At 42.3% G+C, this 21979-nt stretch overlaps 1 protein-coding gene across 1 annotated transcript in view; it reads left to right on the top strand.

Moving 5' to 3' along the window:
* Positions 1 to 21979, top strand: part of FAR2 (fatty acyl-CoA reductase 2) — an 87995-nt gene that overhangs the window by 38844 nt on the left and 27172 nt on the right. The window contains exons 2-4 of the mRNA XM_004592641.4: positions 8791 to 9019; positions 19863 to 20038; positions 20883 to 21062. Of these exons, the coding sequence (XP_004592698.2) occupies positions 8831 to 9019; positions 19863 to 20038; positions 20883 to 21062 (545 nt within the window). The 5' untranslated portion in view covers positions 8791 to 8830. The remainder of the gene's footprint in view (positions 1 to 8790; positions 9020 to 19862; positions 20039 to 20882; positions 21063 to 21979) is intronic.

Below are 21979 nucleotides of genomic sequence, written 5' to 3'. Positions count from 1 at the left end.
GAAAGAGTGGAGTTACGATACAGTTAAATAACAGTAACCCAGAGGGAAAAACAAAGTGTTTTTCTCAAAGTACTATTAAAAAAAAAAAGGCCTAGAAAGTCATCCCAAATTCAGCTTTAACGGATTGTTATTCTGAGAGTTCGTATTTTGATGTGCAAAATATGTATTTTTCTTTTCATGTTCTATAGTTGCTTCCCACTGTTTCATACAAAAATGAAATGTATTTTGTAAGTACTTTGTTTTAAAGGCAAATGTCTAGAACCTTATTGGCTGAATAGAAGTTATCATACGTCATTAGAGAAAAACAGCAATGCTACTGGTAGCTTACTGTTCTGACGTGGAGGAAGGTCTTGGAGAAACAATTTTGATGGGGAAAGGATTAGCCCTAATTCAGAATCTGGGTCTTTCTAAAAACTTATTTGCATATTTTCAATTGGTATGTTTACAGCTTCTCAGATGTTTCTTTAGATACTGTCAATTTATTGGAACAGGATGGAACATTAGTTCTCAATGGGAAATAAGGTTATCAGATTACATCAGTTTTCATGTTAGTAACTAACTTTCATGTTCATCTTTTTAAAAACCATAATTTCTGCCTGGTTCAGTAGCCTTATGGCTAAAGTCCTCACCTTGCACATGCCAGGATCCCATATGGGCTCCGGTTCGTGTCCTGGAGGTCCCACTTCCATATAGCTTCCTGCCTGTGGCCTGGGAGGGCAGTCGAGGACGGGCCAAAGCCTTGGGACCCCTGCATCCATGTGGGAGACCTGAAAAAAGCTCCTGGCTCCTGGCTTCGAATTGGCTCAGCTCAGGCCATTGCCATGTAATATGCCAACAAGACGTTATTAGGACTGGCATGGTGATGCAAGAGACCCCTGGCTTTGACTTCAGTTTGACCTATCCCAGGTTATTGTGGGCATTTGTGGAGTGAACCAGCAGATGCAAGATCTTTCTCTGTCTCTGCCTTTTTCTTCATCACTTTGTTTTTCAAAAGTAAATATGCAAAACTTTAGAAAGAGAAGGTTTGGTTGGTAGATATAGATAGACATCATTCTGTATCTGTTTAGACCATTTGGAGCAATAGTGTCTCCTCGACCTTATTTCATTATGAAAGTATTCTGTGAGGCAGGTATAACAGAAGAGACAGTGGCAATAGCTGTTACTGAATTAGTGACTTTAAATGCAATGGGAGCAATTAATTCCAGGCTTGTCAAGTGGCAGCACTTAGATGCCAAAGTCTAGATATAGATGGCCACCAAAACAAACACAAGAGTCGTGGAGGAAATTAGGACCATCTGGCCTGCAGGGAGTTATGGCACTGACAGTTAACCATGACATTCCTGGATATGAGAAAACTGGGAAATTTACTAACTTCTCACATGATCAGCATGAGCAGAAAAGTTCTGGGTCAACTCAACGCAGGGTGTCCTTGAATCCTCAAAAACAGAGATTCACAGCTCCCTGGTCGGTTCCCAAATTTGTGCCATTGTTCAGATCCAGGCAGCCAGCTCCCCTGGAAGAACAACCGTTCCGTTTCTACTGTTAGTCTTTCTCCTAGTCTTCTTGAAAGGGGCATTTTTACCTGGGTGACTAGTTGAAGAACAGGAAATAATTAGTCATTCTACATGTGATTGGACATGGGCAACAAACTGCAGGTCTCTTGAGTAGAGATTTCTGGAGGTAAAGAGATCGACGGGTTTTAGCCCAGATACATACATGTACAGTCACTGACAGAATTCTCACACGAATTCCCCAGCCTGTGGAGTGAGCTCTGTTATGATGGGAAAGCCCAAGTAGAAATGCCAGGACTGCCTCTGCCTAGAATAACAGTAACCCAAAGGAAGCACCGGAGAGGCTGCAAAGATCAGTGACACAGCCAGGACTGAAAGAGGCAGGGGTGTTGGTTCCCACTCTATCCCCAGGCAACTCACCTATTTGGCCTATTCAGAAGACAGAAGGATTTTTGGAGAGGAGCAGTCCACTTTTGTAGGTTTAGCCAGATGGTGATCACCAATGATACGCATACAAGTCATTTAACTTGAGCAAATGAATACAGCCTTGGGAGCTGGTACGCAACTTGGATCTGGAAACCTGTATTTTTCTTTACTCTTTTTGATGAAGACCACCGGAATCAGCCTGCGTCACTCTCCCACTTCAGGGATATGTCAGTACCCCCAGCACAGTGTCAGAATTGGGATTGCATAAACTGGGGTTGTTTTGTTTTCCCACAAGACGCCACACTAAAACTAGGACTCAAGAGATAACAACTACCCTGACCTCACTGATAAAATATTTGCATATCAAAGGACAGGAAATAAGTCTGGCAAAACTCTGGAACTTTCTACCTGAATGAAATTTCAAGTGTTTTAGTAGTTGGGAGCTTGTCAAGATATTCCCTCTTGGTTCTCTACCCACCTATCTACTGACTGATCCTACAGTTCTGTTGGTTTTATCTCTAGAAATTTCTAAAATAATGTAATGATAATTTATATGTTCTTTTAAGTCTTTAATTTTACACAAGGGAAAAAATTGAGTGGCTTACTATCCATTCCGGTGGATTCCTATCCTCAGTTGACTAGCACAACTACCTTTCTTTCATTTGATATAATTTATTAGTCACCAGGAGGAAAAAGGAAACATAAAGGCTTGTGTTTGATTATGGCTATCTTGATATTACTTTACAATCTTCATGTATCAACTGATGCCTGACTCACCTTTTATGATCAGGGATAACAATTGCTTGTGTTACAATAAGACATCACCACTGATCAGGGATCAGACCTAGTTACCTATGCTGAACATAGTATTAGCACATAGTAGATATTCAATACATGTTTAATCAGGTATGTAGATTTTGGGTCATTTCTGTCCCTTATATCTGTTACACTTGACTTTTAAAAAGACTTGCTTGCTAATAAGCTATGCAGAAATAAATTAGAAGGAATGTGTCTCATGGTGCTTACCTAATCTGGAGTTCTTCCAGCCAGGTTGGCCCATCTTTTTCCAGCTGGCCCATCTTTTCCAGCTGTTTCCAAATGGATTTTTCTTCACCATGGAGAACCACACATCCAATTAGTGAGACCTATTCCCAACTACTGCCTACAGTACCCCTGGGGGTTGAGCTTATTCCTTTTTACGGAAAAGTTATATTAAACAGGCCCTGTGAAAAGTATCTCAATTCACTGCTGAATTATATAACTTAGGATATACTCAGGAAACTTCAACAGTAAAAAGAACTTGCTAATGAAAAGCACTTTTTTTCACAAAGTGCTTGGTAAACAGATGTGTGGGTTAAAACATAACTTTTTTAAGCCTGGGGTTAATAGGGTCATCAGGAACTATCTTTCTATACTTAAGAAAACCGAGATTCAATATCATGGTTTTTTTTTTTTTTTTGGACACAAAGTGAGAAAATGACACAGATATGTTGGCTACATGATAAAGGGTTATTCTAGAATTGAAAAGTTTCATGTGAATTATTTTCAAAAGGTACTCTGCTTGCAAATGAAAAACTGAGTCCATTTCTCTGTTTATGAACATTATTAGCATGTGGGATGGAGTTTTCTCACGCGCATGCCACAACCTTGGATGGCTTTAAACAACACAAATGTAATTGTTCACAGTTGTGCAGGCTGGAAGTCCACAACTGGGGTTGCAGTAAGATCATTTTTTTTTGTTTAAGCATAGCCTGTGTTCCAGCTTTCTGACTTGGGTTCTTGCTGTGTCCTCACATGGTCTTTCCTCTGGGCCTGCACTGACAAGCGAACTCTGGTGATTCTTCCTTTTATGAGGAAGTTGGTCTGATCAGATTAGCACTATAGCCTCGTGACCTCAGTTAACTTTGATCACCTTCAAGTGCCCTACCTTTAAATATCTAGACATTAAAACGTTAATGCAAAATGCCACCTGGGCCATCCTTTCAAAAATAATTTAAATATGTCTTTACCATGGGAGTTTGTTTTGCAAATTACTTTACACTTGTAGTGCCCACAGCAAACAAGGATGGGATAAAATACTACCTACCACTGCTTTCTAAGAATTTGTTGATGAAATATATGCTATTAGTTACCTTTCTAAAACTATAAAAAAATACAGATTTGTGTAAGACCTCTTAATCCTCCCTCGCAATTATGTCATTTTGTTCTCTCCCATCCATTACACTAATAGAATCATTGAGTTTCATAATGCAGACCAGTATGTGTTACCTCTTTAATATTACTTCATAAGTGCTTTTCCTTCATTGGTATACTTATTGAAAGCCTTTGAATGCTTCATTTCAATGAACTAGAGCAAACTTCATTTCCTGAGCGTTACAAGACAGTGTTGACTTCTTTTGGACACACCCATCCATTCAATTGTGCCTGTCACAAATCCAAACTCCATTTGTCTGTATGAAATATCTTTGAACATATACTATTCAATGAATTCTCATTTTAAAAAATGACAACAGAAGCAACTATAGGAGAGACTGAATTGATCACTCCAAAATAGCCACCAATCCTCCGAGGGGTTTTGCCCTGCTGACCCAGGCAGGCTCCATTGCCAGACCTTCCTAAGTTGGCCTCATTGGGTTTATGCATGACATGAGTAGGTTCAAGCTGTGTGAAAATGGGGTTAGTGCACTAATTTACAGCCGAGAGATGGAAAGTTTGGTTAAAAATTGGAAACTTTCTCTGAAAACAAAACATATCCCAGCACTACATATGCCCCATGGCGGTGAGATTATTTAAATTCTAAGAAGGCATGTGTTTACTTGAATTGACTATTTTAAGGGCTAGCAATTCTACACACTGCAAAGTTGTAGCATAGGAAGTTGGGTTTCAAGGAGTCAGGAATCCAGTCGTATCTTGTAAATGGAAACAGGAGGCAAAAGAAAGGAATTCTCTGATGTTATTCAGAATCACTGGAGTTGAGAATCACAGCCTCAGTCCTTCGGCCACCTACTCATGTCAAGCAAGGAATGAGGGCCAGGTTCCTGCTTTGTTCTCCTGTTGCAGTACTCAATGTCCCCTGCCAGAGGTTGTGCTGTGGTTGAGAAGTATCTGGGCTCCAGATACAGCAGAAAAATTCAATTCTTTGGGGGCATATTGAGCCTTCTTATATCACAAGAAACAGGCTAAACAGGCTCATTAGCCATCTTCCTTTCTCTTCACGACTTAAATCCTAAATTGCAAAACTGTATCTGGAGCTAAAATAACAGCGCTTTTACATTTATAGAAAGTACCACTCTGCCCTAGTCTATGATGTGGGAAAACAAACATCTTCAGAACAGATAAGGTAGGGAAGTCACCCCACCCATAGTCAGTTATCTCTCTTGCGTTTATACTCATCACATTCTTCGATGTCTCATGTGGTATTGAAGGAATGTGGTATTTAAATGTTCCATATGTAAAGGAATAGGCAAGATTAATCTCCGAGTACTGACATAATTAGTCAAAGAGCTTCACCTGGCTGTTACAATTGGTTAAGTTATACATTCTCTTGTTCTTAATTCCAAGAGGGTCTATAAAACATACAAGACAGAATCTTTACAAATCAATGTCCCTTAAATACCCTGAGTTGATCATCACACAATGTATCTACACAGGAAAGATGACCACATGGGACATGAGTGTATTCAATAAAATAAACCTCAGAAAAGGCTGGAATTGTTAAGAGGAAAAATATCAACCAGTGACTACATACTAAACCAACAACTGAGTGTAAGCAACAGGTGGTTTCTATTTCCATGGAATTTACATGGATTAACTCATTCCAACTTTGCATGACCATCCCATTTTACTAAGGCAGAAACTGGAGTATGGCAAGGTTAATCATTTGCGTAAGTCACACAACTCCTCAGTGTGACCTGGGATCTGAGTTCAGCCTTGCATGCAACTCGCATGTTCATCTGGCATCCCTGCTGCCTTCCAGACTTGGTAAGGCCACTTTCCTGAGCTTGAACCTTGACAAATAAAGAATACCCAACATTACTTCTTTTTTTTTTTTCCTTTCAAACGTTAGGGTTTTTTTTTTTTTTTAGTTCCATATTGTTTCCTTCATATATCTGATATAAAAGGGGATTTTAAGGGAGAAGTCCCACCCAGTCTCCCACCTGCCCCAGGTCCTTGATGAGGGCATGCTCCGAGGGTCTTGATCAAGCAGTTTTGATAGTTCAACAGTTCTGAATTGCTGCCACTCTCACCACTCCAAGCACGATGAGGTTGTTGGAGAATCCACTGATTGACATAGTCCATCATAGAGTCTCCATTTGCCCAGTTTTTCACTGCCAACATATAGCTGAGGTGGTTGATTGACTTGTTCTGTCCTCTGTCTTTTGATGGTTAGGGTTCTGAGTCCGAAAGCTCGATTGGGGGGATCCCCAAAGAAACTTTGCTGAGGTGTTCCCAGACCAGATTCTTGTATGTACTAGCAAGTACAGGGCCTGGCACAGTCCATTGCCCCAATCAGCTGGTGGTTGCAATTGCTGGGTTGGTTCTGTTTCCATCCCTGTCTTCCACTGGAACCAATGGGTGCCGCAGTCCAGCCTGGTTCTGCCCAGCACACACAAACCAATGTGGGCTGCAGCCTAGTTGGAGTGACCCACAACAACCCCCACCAGGCCTGCTTCCTACCCTGGTTTGCCAGTATGTGCAGCAGACTAGTCCAGTCTGACCCACATCCCCTTCTGCTCTCATACATGTCAATGGGTATTAAAGCCTTGTTCCATCTAACCAGCTCAGTTATCCAGCCTTCATGGATGTTGTTGGGTGTCTCTCAAGCCACCCCAGCCCCTGCCCTAGTTGTTGTGCCCTCCCATGGGGGGTGGTAACCTAAGAGGGAGGAGCCCACTATTTCCCTCCCAGGCCACTCCCACTTCCTGGACTATGCACTCTCCAGGTGGTTCTGTGGTTTAACTTGACAGAATTAGCCCCCAGTGCCAGCTTCTGCCAGCTGATGCTGCAGCTAAGCCCCAACAACTCTCACCCACTCCAATTGTAGATTGCACCAGTAGGAATAATCAGCCCCGTCTGGCTTTTCCCTGATGTGGTCCACATGAGGTGCACAGGTGTTGTAGCCCTGCCTAGTCTGGTCTGTCCCCGCCATCCCAGCTCACTCTCTCCAGCGGGAGTAGCTGTCCAGCAAGGGAACCACCCCTTATTCCCTTGCCGGCTCTGCCCCCTCCCTTCCTGGTTCTCACGCGTGCTGGATTGTCGCTGCAGTCACATCCGGTACGGGCAACCTCACCTTGGCATTCCGTGTTGTGTACTGCTTTTGTCGCGACCGAACCTGGCTCGACCCACACTCTGTTCTGGTGTTTGGATTTGCCAGTGGATGATGTGAACTGATTCAGCCTGGCCTGCCCCCAACCCATGCCAAATGTATGCCAGTGGGACACTTTCCATGACCTCTTCTGGGCTATTTCCTTCCATGCTTCTTGCACTTGGCAGGGTCTGTGTCCTGGCAGAGGAGTTGTCCAGGCTCCTCCATCAGAACCCCGTACAATGCCAGATTTTGCGCATACCATTGGGTCCATCAGCCAGCAGTACTCAGTTCACCTGTCCTAGCAGAAACAGTGGCTTTTCCTAACTGGCCTTCAACCCATTCTGGTTCTTGCTGTTGGATGTTTCAGCCCAGCCACGGCTGGTCCATACCCACATACGGCTCATACATGGCTCAGTTTGGAGTTGAAGCCTAGCCTAGTCCGTCCCACATCTACCCTGGTCCTCCAGAACACCAGAAGGTGTTGCAGTCTGGCCCGGCCTGGTGCGTCCAGTCCCAGTCCACACTTGCCAACACTACTTCTTTAGAAAGACACTGGGTAGATTGTATGACAACTAATGTGTATAACAATGTGTATCTGAAGTTTGTACAAGGCCCAGAAATTTCCTTTTAAAAATATCTATTTCTCAGGAAGTGAGCATTTAGTCTGTAGGTTAGGGTTTCTGTGTGCCATGTCAGAGTGCCTGGGTTTGCCTCCTGTCTTCTGACTCCAGCTCTGGCCTATCCCTAGCCTTTGCAGACATTTGAGGAATGGATAGTGGACAGGATCTCTTTCAGTCTGCCTCTCTTCCTATCTCACAAAAGAAAAAAAATTGTGAAATCAACTCTTACTAAAAAGGGCTTTAATGGTAACTCAGTAACACGGCTAATGTGATTCGAAATCTGAATTTCCTCAAGTGAATAGCACTGATGGTTGGGCGTAGTTCCTGCCCTTGACACCTGCTCCCCCCTTTTTATTTACTTCAGAGCCTTTGCACTGATCAGCAGTGAACTTGCTTGTGCTGTTCTGTGTTTGTATTGCTGGCTTCTCCTGCTGGGGTGACAGCTGGCACCTGCCAACCTTGCTTTCCTGTATCTCCAGGACTCAGTGCAGAGGATGGTGCAGTCAGTGCTCAACACTGTGCGTGAACACCCGTCTCTGCCTCCAGGTTTCAGGTCACATGTCACCAGCTATGGTACCTTCCAGAAATTTTCAAACCTTGCCATACATCCGCTCTTCCATGTTTCCTTTGTTCCAGCCCTTCCACGTCGTGGTTAACCATCTCTCAATGGTGTCTGACTCCTCTATGAGATTACAGGCAGTTGTTCAAGAACAGGAACCTTATGGTGTTCATTTCTTGCCCAGAGTCTCACGAGGGAGCTGAGCACAGTAGTGGCAATGAAAAAAAAAAAAAAAAGATTGCTTTTAGAAGCCATGATGCTCTCTGGGCCTGATCCTTCGTTCATGCTTTCAAAGCTCACATCGAACAGGACTTGGCATTTGCGAACGTCTGTGAAATAAGCTTCGTTATTTCTCCACCTTTTCAGGAATCTCTTTGGGAAGCTACCTACCAGAAAGTGAGGAATCATGTCCATGATCGCAGCTTTCTACAGCGGCAAGTCCATCCTCATCACGGGGGCCACGGGCTTCATGGGTAAAGTGCTGATGGAGAAGTTGTTCCGGACCAGCCCCGACCTGAAAGTTATTTACATCCTTGTGAGGCCCAAGGCTGGCCAGACGCTGCAGCAGCGTGTCTTCCAGATCCTCAACTGTAAGGTATGCCTTGTGAAAAGGACCTAGAGCAAGACTAACTGCTTCATCCCACGGAGCAGGTGGGGGACAGAGTACGTACACAGGTAACGGAAGGAAGCTGATTCAAGTAGCAGCCACCTGCTGATGGAAATCTGTGGGTTTTCCCAAAACAGAGGAATCCCTGCCCAGACGTAGTTGAGGACAGATGAGTATCATGTCTGTTCTGAAAGTCAGCAAGAATCAAAATTCTTGGGATGCCTGGGAGTCTGGCACAGCAATGAAGATGTTGCTCTGGACCTGGGGGCTGGCATTGGGACACATCTGGTAAAGTCACTGCCTGCAACAGCTGGCATTCCATGTGGGCACCAGTCTGTGTCCTGACTGCTGCACTTCCCATCCAGCTCACTGCTAATGACCTGGGACAACCAAAGATGGGAGACCCAGATGAAGTTTCTGGCTCCTGCTTCTGACATGGCCCAGTTCTGGTGGTTACAGACATCTGGGGAATGAACCAGTAGAAGGGTGATCTCTCTGTCACTCTCTCTCTCTCTCTCGCCCATCCTCTCTATAAATCTAACTTTCAAAAATAATAAACTTTAGAAAAAGAGCTGCCTGGATATCTACATCCTATAACAGAGCCCCTAGGTTCTATGCCTAATCCAGACTGCTAATCCAGACCCTGGCGGGCAGCGTGAGATAGTTTAGTGCTTGTGTCTCTGTCATTCATGGAGCTTCGGGTTGAGTTCTGGGTTCTAGCTTTGGCCCAGCCAGCCGTTGCTGTTACAGGCACCAGAAGAATGAACCAGAGATGCATTGGCTCTCTCTTCCACTATCTTGCAGATAAAATTAAAATAGATACATTTTAAAATAAAAAAAAGTCCTCCTAGAGTGGGCATTGCAGCTTCAAAACCAGTCTCAACTCACCTAAACTCTTCACTAATTTCATACTAAATTTAACATAGTATTTTTTTAATCCCTAAATTACGTTTTAATATTCTTATATTCTGTGATGTATGGAACAGGTAATATTCCTGAGGAGCCTGGCAGAAGTGCTGTCAGTTGTTGCAGTTCTGCCAAATTTAGCAGTTAAATGTTTTATTGATGGAAGCTTGCTATTTCTGTCATCCTGTAATTTGTTTCTAAGGTTAAAAAAAAAACATTGGGAATGAAGTATCGTGCCTGTGAATAAGCACTGTGTACTGAACTCTCTGCTCCAAAAAATTATGCATATCCTCTCCGGTTTTAATTTATCATTTCCAAGGCAGTACGGTTTCAATCTCAAGCATTCTGAGTGCAAATTCTGATTTATCAATTAGCTCCAGATTTCCAGCATTTAAAATAGAAATAAACAGCACCATCCATCTCCCATAGGACTATGTGATGTGTACAGGACCACTAAAGGCTAGAAAAGGGAAAATTTAAAGAAGCCTCTGATGTGTGTATATATATATATATACACACATATATGTATATATATACATATATATGTATGTATATGTATGTATGTATATATATATATAAGTTTCCTGTGCAGCATATAGGAATGCTAGGATCTAACAGACACATGTATGCTACACAGGGCTGCACATTATGCACGCAACTGCCCACAAACATAGTGGTATCACCAGGGTAAGAGTTTTTGCCATACACTCAGAAAGGCCTCCTCCTGCCCGTCACTTCTTGACTCAGCAGCCTGACAGGTGGTCACAGGAGTTCCCTGGAACCTCATCCCTGGAAGGTACCATTCAAAGGGCAACAAAGCTGTGCAAAGTAAGAACTGTCAGTAATACTCTATGATAGGTGGGGGCATTAAAGCTTGATATGTTGGCTAACCAAAGGTCACTTACTGTTAAACGAGAGAGTCAGACTTCAGGGCTGGCCCACCTGCTTCCTCCCCACCCTGTATCCCTGTGAGTAATGCATCATCAGACTAAGGCTAAAAGGCTAGCAGACATTAAACCAAAACCACACTTCAACCTCCGGATCCCTGCAGACAGCACTGCTCAGCCAGGTACGTGGTCCTTGTCATCACACAGCAGGCATACCTATCTAGTAGGTCGGCTTCCACCTGTCTGTGTTTGGAGGAGTATTGAGGCTGTGCCTTGTGGTCAGCACCATCTTCGCCTACAGCTCTTTTTGATGCCTTGTGTTTGATAACACAGCAAAGTTACTCTGATTCTGGAAATCATGATTATGTGGTGAAACTCATACGCTGTGAAGACATCTATAGATGTAGATCCTATCTGCTTCCACAGGTAGGCTATTTATTGTCATCTATTACCTGTTACATGACAGTAAATACAGACCAAGACAAGCAAGGTGTCACCTGGGAGCTCAGGTTCTTGGGCTTCCACTTCCTGTCCAGCGCTTGCAAACATTCCTAAAAGCAGCAGATCATGGCTCAAGTTCATGGGCTCCCACTATCCATGGAACCTGGGCTCTTGGCTTTGCTTTGATTCAACCCCAGCTGCTGCTGCAGGCATTTGCGGGAGTAAGTGGATGGAAGATAACACTTCCTGTCACTCTTTTTCTTCTTTTAAAGATTTATTTATTATTTTTGTTGCAAAATCAGATATACAGAGAGGAGGAGAGACAGAGAGGAAGATCTTCCATCCACTGATTCACTCCCCAAGTGAGCGCAACGGCCAGTGCTGTGCCAATCCAAAGCCAGGAACCAGGAACCTCTTCCGGGTCTCCCATGTGGGTGCAGGGTCCCAAGGCTTTGGGCCGTCCTCGACTGCTTTCCCAGGCCACAAGCAGGGAGCTGGATGGGAAGTGGAGCTGCCGGGATTAGAACCGGCGCCCATATGGGATCCCGGCACGTTCTAGGTGAGGACTTTAGCCGCTAGGCCACGCCTCTGGGCCCTTTCTGTCACTCTATCTTTCAGGTAGATTAAAATGCACAAAAAATATTTTAAAAATTAATATGATGAAGTGAGATGTAAAATAAGTTTATCTTACTCAGTATCTAAACATGCTCAGTAGCCATATGTGGCTAACAGTGTTTTTATTAGACGCAGCAGGTATATTTCTATTGTAACGGAGTTTTACCAGACCATATGCGCCTAGAGGGGTGAGTGTTTTGTAGATGAAGACTGTGTTGCAATTCAGATTTCCTTGGTCCCCATAACTTTTATTAATTGTCCAGTCACGTAGTGGAGGGCCTGCTCTTTGTGAAGTGTAGGGAAGGCACAGATGTTATGGAGACAAAAATGACATCACCAAGTCAGAGAGATGGGTGTGTGAGGTAGGAGAACATCACCAGGAAGGGTCAAAGCAGAGAGCAGCAACCTGGGCAGGTGGAGTGGTCATGAGCTGCGCCTGCACTTGTTAAGCTCAGGTTGCCCCAGTCTGTGAGATCTTCAGCTCTATCATTTTGTTTTGTTTTTGTGCCCTTACGAATACGCTAGTTGCCATGGTTTCAGGCTTCACAAGCAAGGGCGCTTTAAAAATTCATGGGAAATGGGATTCAAAGATAAATTGATTTTGGTGCAGAAATATGTTGAAAGGTATGCACAGTTTTCTTCATACTGCATATTTTTCATGGTCCTTTTGAAAATATGTGGCAACTTGAGATGGCCAGACGCCAGATCTCCTAAACTTATGACCTAAGGTAGGTGTTTGTGACGTAACCTGAAAACACAGCTGAGATGGAGGCAAAGTCAGGAAGCTTCTAGAAGTCTAGAAGTAAGAAGGAAATACATGCATTACGGGTGAGAGAAAGAGAGAGAGAGAGATCTCAAATGAATTTGCAAATATGGCAAATATTTACTGTGAGCCCTGTATGCTGGATGTTATGGGAATGGGTGGATAAAGCAGTAAACGAAACAGACTTGGGAGCTGACCTCACAGGTATCTGGACAAGTTTTGTAAAATCCAAATGTGTATCTATGCATTTTGACAAATGGCATACAAGAAAAGCACAAGACGCTTTGACGCATTAGCCAGTGGGACTTGTTTTAAAGTTGTGTATCCAAAGGAGGAGCTAGGGACACCACCAGTGAAGTTCAGAGAGGTGATTGCATTCAGGAATATGCCAGAGGGTGACCATGGCTGTTGTATACGATTGGGGCGGGGGGGACACATTATAGAAAATGTCCCCATTTTGTTAAATAAGCTTAGCTTTTTTAGAATTCTTTTTTTTTTTACTTGAAAGGCAGACTTATAGAGAAAAAGGAGAGGGAGATATTCCACATGCTGGTTACTCCCCATGGTTGCACAGCCAAATCTTGGCCAGTCTGAAGCCTGGAGTTTCCTCTGGTCTCTCAACTGAGTGCCAGGGTCCAAGGACTTGGGCCATCCTCTACTGCCTTCCCAGACCATTAGCAGGGAACTTGATCAAAATTGGATTAGCTAACCAGCACGGGTGTGGGAAACTGGTTTCACAGGCATGTGGCTGGGCCAGCTACATTACAACACTAGCCCCAAATGCCTCATGTTTAAAAACAAAATCCAGTGCTTAGGGTAGAAGGAAATAAAATTAAGAAAATAAGATTTCATGTGGAGTATTTTAACTGTTTAAATAAAACATAGCAAAAACACTAAACCACATTGTTCTCCCACTTAGTACAAATCTAGCCTCAGACTGTTTTATATGCTTTCATCTGATCAGCTACGAAAAAAATCTGCAGAAAGATAATGAATGCCTTAGCCATAAAACAGACCGAGACTTAACGGATTTTCTGTATTTCCATCACTTGAGCATTTGGATGCTATAACAATTGTTTCCTGCAATGACGCTTATTTGGGAATGTTTTCAATAGTTTCACTGAAACAGCAAAGTCTCTTTGAGGTTGAGGACTGACTTTCAAACAGGCGGTGGTTGAATATAAGAGTGTGAGGAAGACTGACTGAAGAGGTGGGTGGATGAGGCTGCTGCCTACAGGTGGCCAAGTTTGTAGCTGGATTTCTTGGTATCAGGGGTGATCCTAAGATACTCGGGAAGAAATGTTGAGAATTGGTTCAGGAAGACAGTGTGTGGGTTAGCAAAGTTGAGCTTAACGCGTTCAGGAATTTGACACGTGGCTACTAGCTGAGGCTTTCATGTTGTTAGGATATGTTATGTAATACAGTGATACCACTGAGCCCTAGTAGAGTTACCTCTGAACTGGAACTGACCAGTCAATGGGTGTGTTCGAGATTAGTGGAAGAAAAGCTGATTTTTTTTTTTTATTTTACATGGACAAAAATCCATAAAAGTCATGGATATGTGCTACCTCCGGGTTGATGATGGTAGAGAAACAAGAAAATAAAGATAATTCAACAAACAGGGGCACGCACTCCAGTTGTTTCACCCCGTACATGAGGACATTCTGCCTGGCAGATATTGAGATTGCCCCTACTCTGGACGTGGGGAAATTCCTGAGGCAGCCTCTGAATGTGTTCAGGGGGAACCCTCTGCTCCATTGCTATCTGTACGCAAGAGCTCCACCTTCTGGAAGGTTCTTCCCTATTTCCTACCCCCCCCAGGTGTCTGCAGCTTTTGTAAGGGTGGACAGTAATGGATATTTTCATGGTTAAAGTTAATCAGTTCCTGAGTCATTGTTCATGGAAAAAAGAAATCTCTTGGTCCATGCACAGCCTATGACAACTTGATAGAAGTGATAAGATTTGAATAAAAATAGTAAAAAAATAAAGAAGTGATAAAAGGAAGGAGTATGCACACATGCAGAGATATAACTATATTTATATAATCAGGCGCAATAACACCTTAAAAACTGAAAAACTGGAATTCATTGAACTTGTTCATTGAACTTGTTCTTTCAACAGATACAACTGAGTACCTACTAAGAATTAAGCACAGCGCCAGACGTGGAGGACACGGCAGTAACGAAGGGCATTAATGACAATGAAAAGAGTTTAGATTCAAGTTAGGGGGGAAAACTGGAGTGATAATGCATTCCTGCTTTTGACAAACTTGAAACATTTGAGAAAATGATACAACGTGTGCCAAATCTGAGACTTCTACTCTCAGTGTGACTTAAATGAGGGAAAAAAGAAGCAGACAGAAATCTCAGAAAGTTAGTTTTGTGGCACTTTTCCCTTAATTAACAAGTGCATATTGGAGAGCTGGTTGGAGGACCAACACTTTTGAACTAAACCACCTGTGCCTACATGACAATTCCAAATTGTAAACAAGTAGAAAAAGAAGCAGAGATCACCCTGCTGCAAAAGGGACCCAGGACTGAAGCGCACACCGGTGGAAAATGTGTCAGGAGCCAGTACTGTTGCTTAGTGGGTTGAGCCACCGTTTGCAGCCCCCACAGTTCATGTGATTGCTGGGAGGACTTGGTTATTTCACCTCCGATCTAGCTCCATGCTAGTGCATCTGGACAAGTGGATGACAGCCTGAGCCCCAAGTCCCTGCACTCTCCCAGGGACCTGGATGGAGCTACAGGTTCCTGGCGATGGCCTGGCCCGGGCTTGGCCATTGCAGAGTGAACTGGCTGGTACGACATTCTAATTCTTGTTTTCAAATACATTAAAAAGAAAAGAAAGGAAAAGAAAAGAAAACTGTTAACTATTCAAGAAAAGTGTGGTTTTCTTTCTTTAATAATGGTGCAATCATGGGAGGTAAGGGCTTTGATCTCAGGCAAGCGCAGTCTCAGCATAGCAGTTGCTCAGTGATTTCTCTGGGTCCATACCTCTTTGTCTTTTGGATGGACACACTCTCTCTGGTTTTTGGTCTGAAGAATGAATGTTCCTCTCTGGTTTGGAGCCTTTCTGATAAGACTCTGATTCTGCAAATATTTATCATCTTCTTTGCATTAAAACCCAGTGCAGGTTTTGCCATTTAGCTGTTCTGACATAAACACGATGATTTAAAGGCAGTTGTAACCTATTTTTCAGTGGGGCCTGGTGTGGCTTCTGAGCAATATTTCTTGCCAGCCATACTCAGCATGAAATAGATTCTAATCCACCATACGTATTACTGCATTCCTAAAGGTAGATTAATCTCCTTAGGGATGTGAGGCTTGGTCATGGTTCCTTAAAACATGACCAAAAAATATTACCAGTTTGTCTTTGATGGCCATTATGTCTCTAGGAAGTACGTGCTGAGGAAATCTATCCCCAGGAAATGCCATCAGCAAACACATCTGTTCTACCCATCAGAATCCATACGTCTGCTGCATTCCTCCCCTTCCATAGCGACCACCTCTCACTTCCTGTTTCCTTGCTCTCAGAGGATGAATTGAGAGATGTTTGGGGTAGACAATGGCAGTTCACAACTGAAACTCAGGAATACAAAGGCAGAATTCATTTTCGTTCTCATGGCTGGGTTTCTTAAATATTTCGAAAGCATTTGAATGATATAGAAATTAATAGGAGATTCCTGAGCACTTTCTCATAAGAACAACGAAGGTGATATTCTTTAAAAAAAAAAGATTTATTTATTTTTATTGCAAAATCAGATATACAGAGAGAGGAGAGACAAAGAGGAAGATCTTCCATCCGATGATTCACTCCCCAAGTGAGTGCAACGGCCAGTGCTGTGCCAATCCAAAGTCAGGAGCCAGGAACTCTTCCAGGTCTCCCACACAGATGCAGGGTCCCAAGGCTTTGGGCCGTCCTCGACTGCTTTCGCAAGCCACAAGCAGGGAGCTGGATGGGAAGTGGAGCTGCCAGGATTAGAACCGGTGCCCATATGGGATCCTGGCACGTTCAAGGCGAGGACTTTAGCCGCTAGGCCACGCCGCTGGGCCTGAGGGTGATATTCTAAGAAAAAACCTCAGGCACTATATATATATATATATCCAAATATCCAAATATGTTTAACGTATTTTTCATAATAAAAATTATCCTTTAAGTGCTGAGAAATGAGTAGATAAATAATAATAATACACACAGTGGATGCAGTCCTTAAAATATCCTATTTTATCAAGTAGCAAATTATTTGAGGAAATATATAATATGAAATATAATATAATATATAATATATGCCTCGCAAAAAAAAGATGCAAAGCTAGATTCAGCAAAATTTCAACTAATGACTCAAATGCTAATATAATTTTGGATTGATTTTACTTGTTTATACTTTCTTACTATAATTAAAGAGCCATGTTACTTTCCTGAAGAGGAAATGAGTACCCTTTTTTTAAAGTAGAATTATCTGTTTTCCATGCTTTCAAAAATACAACTATAACGAGCATGTTGCATTTCTAAAGTGAAGAACACTGCACTTGTCCTTTAAAATAAATGAAGCAGGAAAGCAGCCATGAATTTGAATGATGGTCACCGGGGATTCGTTTTGCTTGATTTTAGCTTTGGAAGTTGTTACTGTTTTGGGGTGTCCTCCAAAGTCCCTTGTAATAAAGTCATGTTCCCCAGGATCTGGTGTTAATGATCGAAGCTGGACTGTCACTGAAATCTGGGATCTGAAGGTGGGTCCTGGAAGGTGGCTAGGATCCATGTTAGCATGCTTGGTTTGTGTTTATCAGAAATGTGATTGTGAGGATTCAGCTTTGTTTTTGAAAATTGCTTTCATGTGTTCCACAAACCCTGAGGTGCTTCTGAGGAATATCCTGTTGGTAGGACACTCAGTCTCCCGTGAGTACTAAGGCCAAAACTTAGTACTACTTTGCAAATAGTATTTAGTAACTTCTTGCAGATGTACTTTCCAGGACTTTTCCGAAATATGTTTTTTCTTTAGTCATTTTTATTTCATCTGGTTTGTCTTATTTTGGATTAATGCTTCACAGTCCCAAGGAATTCTGAAGGAAGAGCTGATATCTCTCCAGAATCCATTTGTACCGTTTTCTCTTGTCCTTCAGTCTTGTCAGTGCTACAAAGGCGGAGGGTCTGTTCTGAGCACTTCAAGCTCCATTTGTGATTAGTACAGAGGGCCCAGCAAACACTGCTCTCTTCTCTCAGCACTAACCATACGCTTCTTCCATCACGCCAGCACCAGGGAACTGTTGGCCAAAGAGTTCAGTCATTAGGCTGCTATCATTCCTCCCTCACTATTCTTTCTGGAGTTAATTTCAGTTCAACAAGCAGAACTGTAAGTCTTTTCAATGAATTTCATACTGTCACACAGAGAAACAAAAAGAGTCAAAGCGTTAAAAACTGAGAGGAGGGTACACGGTAGCCTACTGGCTAAAGTCCTTGCCTTGCACGCACCAGGATCCCATATGGGCGCTGGTTCATGTCCCAGCTGCTCCACTTCCCTTCCACCTCCCTGTTCGTGGCCTGGGAGGGCAGTGGAGGATGGCCTAAAGCCTTGAGACCCTGTACCCATTTGGGACACTCAGAAAAAGCTTCTGGCTTCAGATCGGCTCAGCTCTGGCTGTTGGCGGCCACCTGGAGAATGAACCAGAGGGTGAAACATCTTTGTCTCTGTTTCTCTCTGTAAATCTGACATTCCAATACAAATAAATAAATATTTAAAAAAAAGAAGCTGAGAGAGTTACCTTCCATACTTGTATAGTACTTATTTGGCATAAGTTTGAGAAAGTGAGTGTTTAATAGTTTCCATTGTCAACACTCAAAAGGATTCCTAATTTTCCATGTTATGAATCATTGTTCTTTTTGATGATTTATTTCATCATTGACACATTTTATGCAGTCCAATATGATAATCTGGTACATATATGCACTACATAATGACCAAACCAGGATACATACATAAATTACAGGGTCATTGTTTCCCCAGGTTTGGTACCTGAATCATCAAATCCGTGTTGGAGATGTTTAAGAAATACAACTTCCTGGGTTATTCACCAAGCTACTCAGTCAGGATCTCTGAGAATGGAGTAAAAAATTAACTTTTAACCTGGTTTTGTGATTATTTTTAAATAGTTTGAAAACCGATGATGTGAAAACATTTTGGGAGATTGTAAAGGGGAATGCTCATTATTCCTCCTTAATTGTGCATGTTCACTGGGTAAAATCGTATCATTTGTGTGCAGGAAAATCAAACGTGAACTTGATAATGAGATGCAAATGCCTGAGTATGCTGGAGTCATTCTTACGTAGAGGATGTGAGCAGAGCCCCAGGGATCTACATGTTTGCTGTGTGTAGTAACAGTCACAACCCTTTGGAGAGGTGCTGACGGAGACGACCATTGGTTTGATGGCAGTTGGCTAGCACCTTGGCCACCTCATTCAGGGCGCAGCAACATTGAAAGAGTGTTATTCTGTTAAAAGCTATATTCGTATGGTGACTTTCCAGAGAGGGAAACCCGCATGATTATGGCAAGGCTCATATAGTTAGTTAGATGGAGTCTTCATCTAGCACTGTGGTTTGAGTTTGGTGTAACCAATTCACTGACTTACCTCTACTGGCCATGATCAACTATTATGTGGCTCAGAAAACACACACACATATGAACGTAGTGTTTGTGTGTATATATATATATTCAGCCAGACCTGCTGTTTGATTTGAAAATACAATTCCTTGTGTGGGACACAGAATAGCACTTCCTAAAAGAGCAATGACCTCTTAAAATAATAAAATTATAAACTGTGCTTGCATGAGTTGTCAAAAAGTACAATTTGAATAGCAGCATGCTCTGCTTTTTAAAGCCTTAAAACCAGAAGCAAAAAAAAAAAAAAATCCATGTGTGCCAGCTCACATTGTGTTTAAAAACTCCATTGCTACAGGGTGGAAACCAAAGTCATCCCCCACCTCCTGTTTTTCTAAAACTTGTCATTGACCAAAGTCAGAGTCCGCAAAACCCTAAATAAATCTGCAATGACTAAGGTCTATCAGGCAGACTCGAAAAGAACCTTTTACAAATTCAATGCTTGCCAAAGGAGAAACTGCACAAAATTCTATGAATATGCTTACATGCCCAAACTGATCCAATCAGCCAGCACATATTAGAGTGCCGTGATATTGGTAACATGATCTCCATTTGTGTTCCAGCTGTTTGAGAAAGTCAAAGAAGTGTGTCCCAATGTGCATGAGAAGATCCGCGCCATTTCCGCTGACCTCAACCACAATGACTTTGCCATGAGCAAGGAGGACCTGCAGGAGCTGCTGTCTTGCACCAACATCATCTTCCACTGTGCCGCCACTGTCCGCTTTGATGACCCTCTCAGGTGCAAAGCCTTCCCTCTCACCACCTGTGTGGCTGCATGGACGTGTGTGTGTGTGTGTGTGTGTGTGTGTGTGTGCGTGTGTAAGCTGCAAGGTGGCTTCTATGGGCAATGCATGTATCCTCAATACAAAATACAAGAAAGCAAAATCTGAAACTCCGCTGTGCATGTAATGCAATGTATCTAGCTGTTTACCACTAAGCGTGACATTCAGCAAGCAATTTGATATGAACATTGTTTAATCATTTCGTTCTCATTTTAGTAAATTAATTAGATTGGGATTAGATGGCAAATGCCATTCAAAACCTTTTGTCTATATGAGTTAGTCTTTCTCTTTCTGAATTATTAGATTAATAGGTTTTCTGATGTTAGATAAACCGAGTATTCCTGTAATGAATCATTTCATCGTCAGAACACCTTACGTTTATGTAACTTTGTTAGCTACAGTGTAGGATTTTGATACCAATTTTCATACTTGTCTTGGATCTTCATAAAGGCGTCTTCACTGCTCATTTAAAAATTTATTGCTGCTCCCCTCAAGTACTTTTGTAAATGTGATGTTAATTTATGTAGAGAAGCCTTTTCACACATGCAGGGGACTGTCATTTTTTTTTCTTCCCTCCAGTCAATTCAGATCAAGTAACCTCTAAATACAAAATATATAGTGCTAAGGTGAAGAGGATTTATGTACACAAAACCCAACAGCAGCGTCCAGTTTTACCCAGTGCAGCCAGGATCCATCTTGTTCTTCTGGTCCTTTGCAGCTGTCACTCAAAGTTCATGTCAGTTATAGGAGTGGGCTGTAGGGAACTGATGCACTCACTCTGTTCATGCCTCCTCTTTCTAGACATGCTGTGCAGCTGAATGTCACAGCCACCCAACAGCTCCTGCTGATGGCCAGTCAGATGCCAAAGCTGGAAGCCTTCATCCACATCTCCACCGCCTATTCCAACTGTAACCTGAAACACATCGATGAAGTGATCTATCCATGCCCCGTGGAGCCAAAACAACTCATCGACTCCATGGAGTAAGTTGGATCAAATGAAGGGGAAGGGAAAGGAGAGGTTGTGTTCCAAGGCTTGACAATCCTTCATTAATGGTGGACAAAGTGGGATACCTCTCAAACCAAATACTTCCACAGGAGCTATCTTGGCTGCCACATCCTGCTGCTTTACTGAGGCCCTTTTGGGAAGTACTGAAGAGGAAGGAGGTACAAAGAAATGCTTTATTATGTGATTTACGAGTGTATGAGGTTGTATATAGGATATATGTTCTACACCTGGAAGTGGCGTCACACTTCTTAAGCATTGTCACACTAACTTGGTTTGACATAACTCCACAACCATCCAACGGGAAGATGTGGAACCAGTCTCTTGACCTCACTGAGCCCTGTTTCCTTCGTTTATAGTTGGGAAGATGAATTACGTTACAAAAAATATTTACTGAAGTGCAGTAGAGCTAGCCATTGATCAAGTGGTTGGCACAGAAGACTAGGAAAGAAAGGGAATTCCTTTGAGTCTGTGCGAAAGAGTACAGTCTCAAACAAATTTAAAAAAAGAAAAAAAAAGAGTACAGTCTCTTGTCCTAATTGTCTGAGATATACTTTCTCTATTGTTTTATTGCATAGGAAAAATAGTTCATTATCTTCTTCTTGCCAAGTAATAGGAATCATTTTCTTCTTAGGTATCGGATGTGGTCTCAGAAGGAGTGTTTTTCTATTCTTTCCTTCATTGTCTTGTTTATTTTTATCAAGTTTATCCTGTTTTGTAAATTTTTTTAGCTCATAAAAAATAGTACAGCAGAAATGTAACTATTGACATTATCATTTTGTGTAATGCTGTATTTATATTTAAAATCAACTCTGTAAAATATTTAGGCAACTAAAAAGTCTACTCCCTTCATGGAAATTATTTATCTCCTCCAGCTCTAAGATTAGATTTTTTT

This window comes from Ochotona princeps, chromosome 27 (assembly GCF_030435755.1).
Source record: "Ochotona princeps isolate mOchPri1 chromosome 27, mOchPri1.hap1, whole genome shotgun sequence".
Lineage (NCBI taxonomy): Eukaryota > Metazoa > Chordata > Mammalia > Lagomorpha > Ochotonidae > Ochotona > Ochotona princeps.
This window is presented reverse-complemented; position numbering and strand designations above follow the sequence as displayed.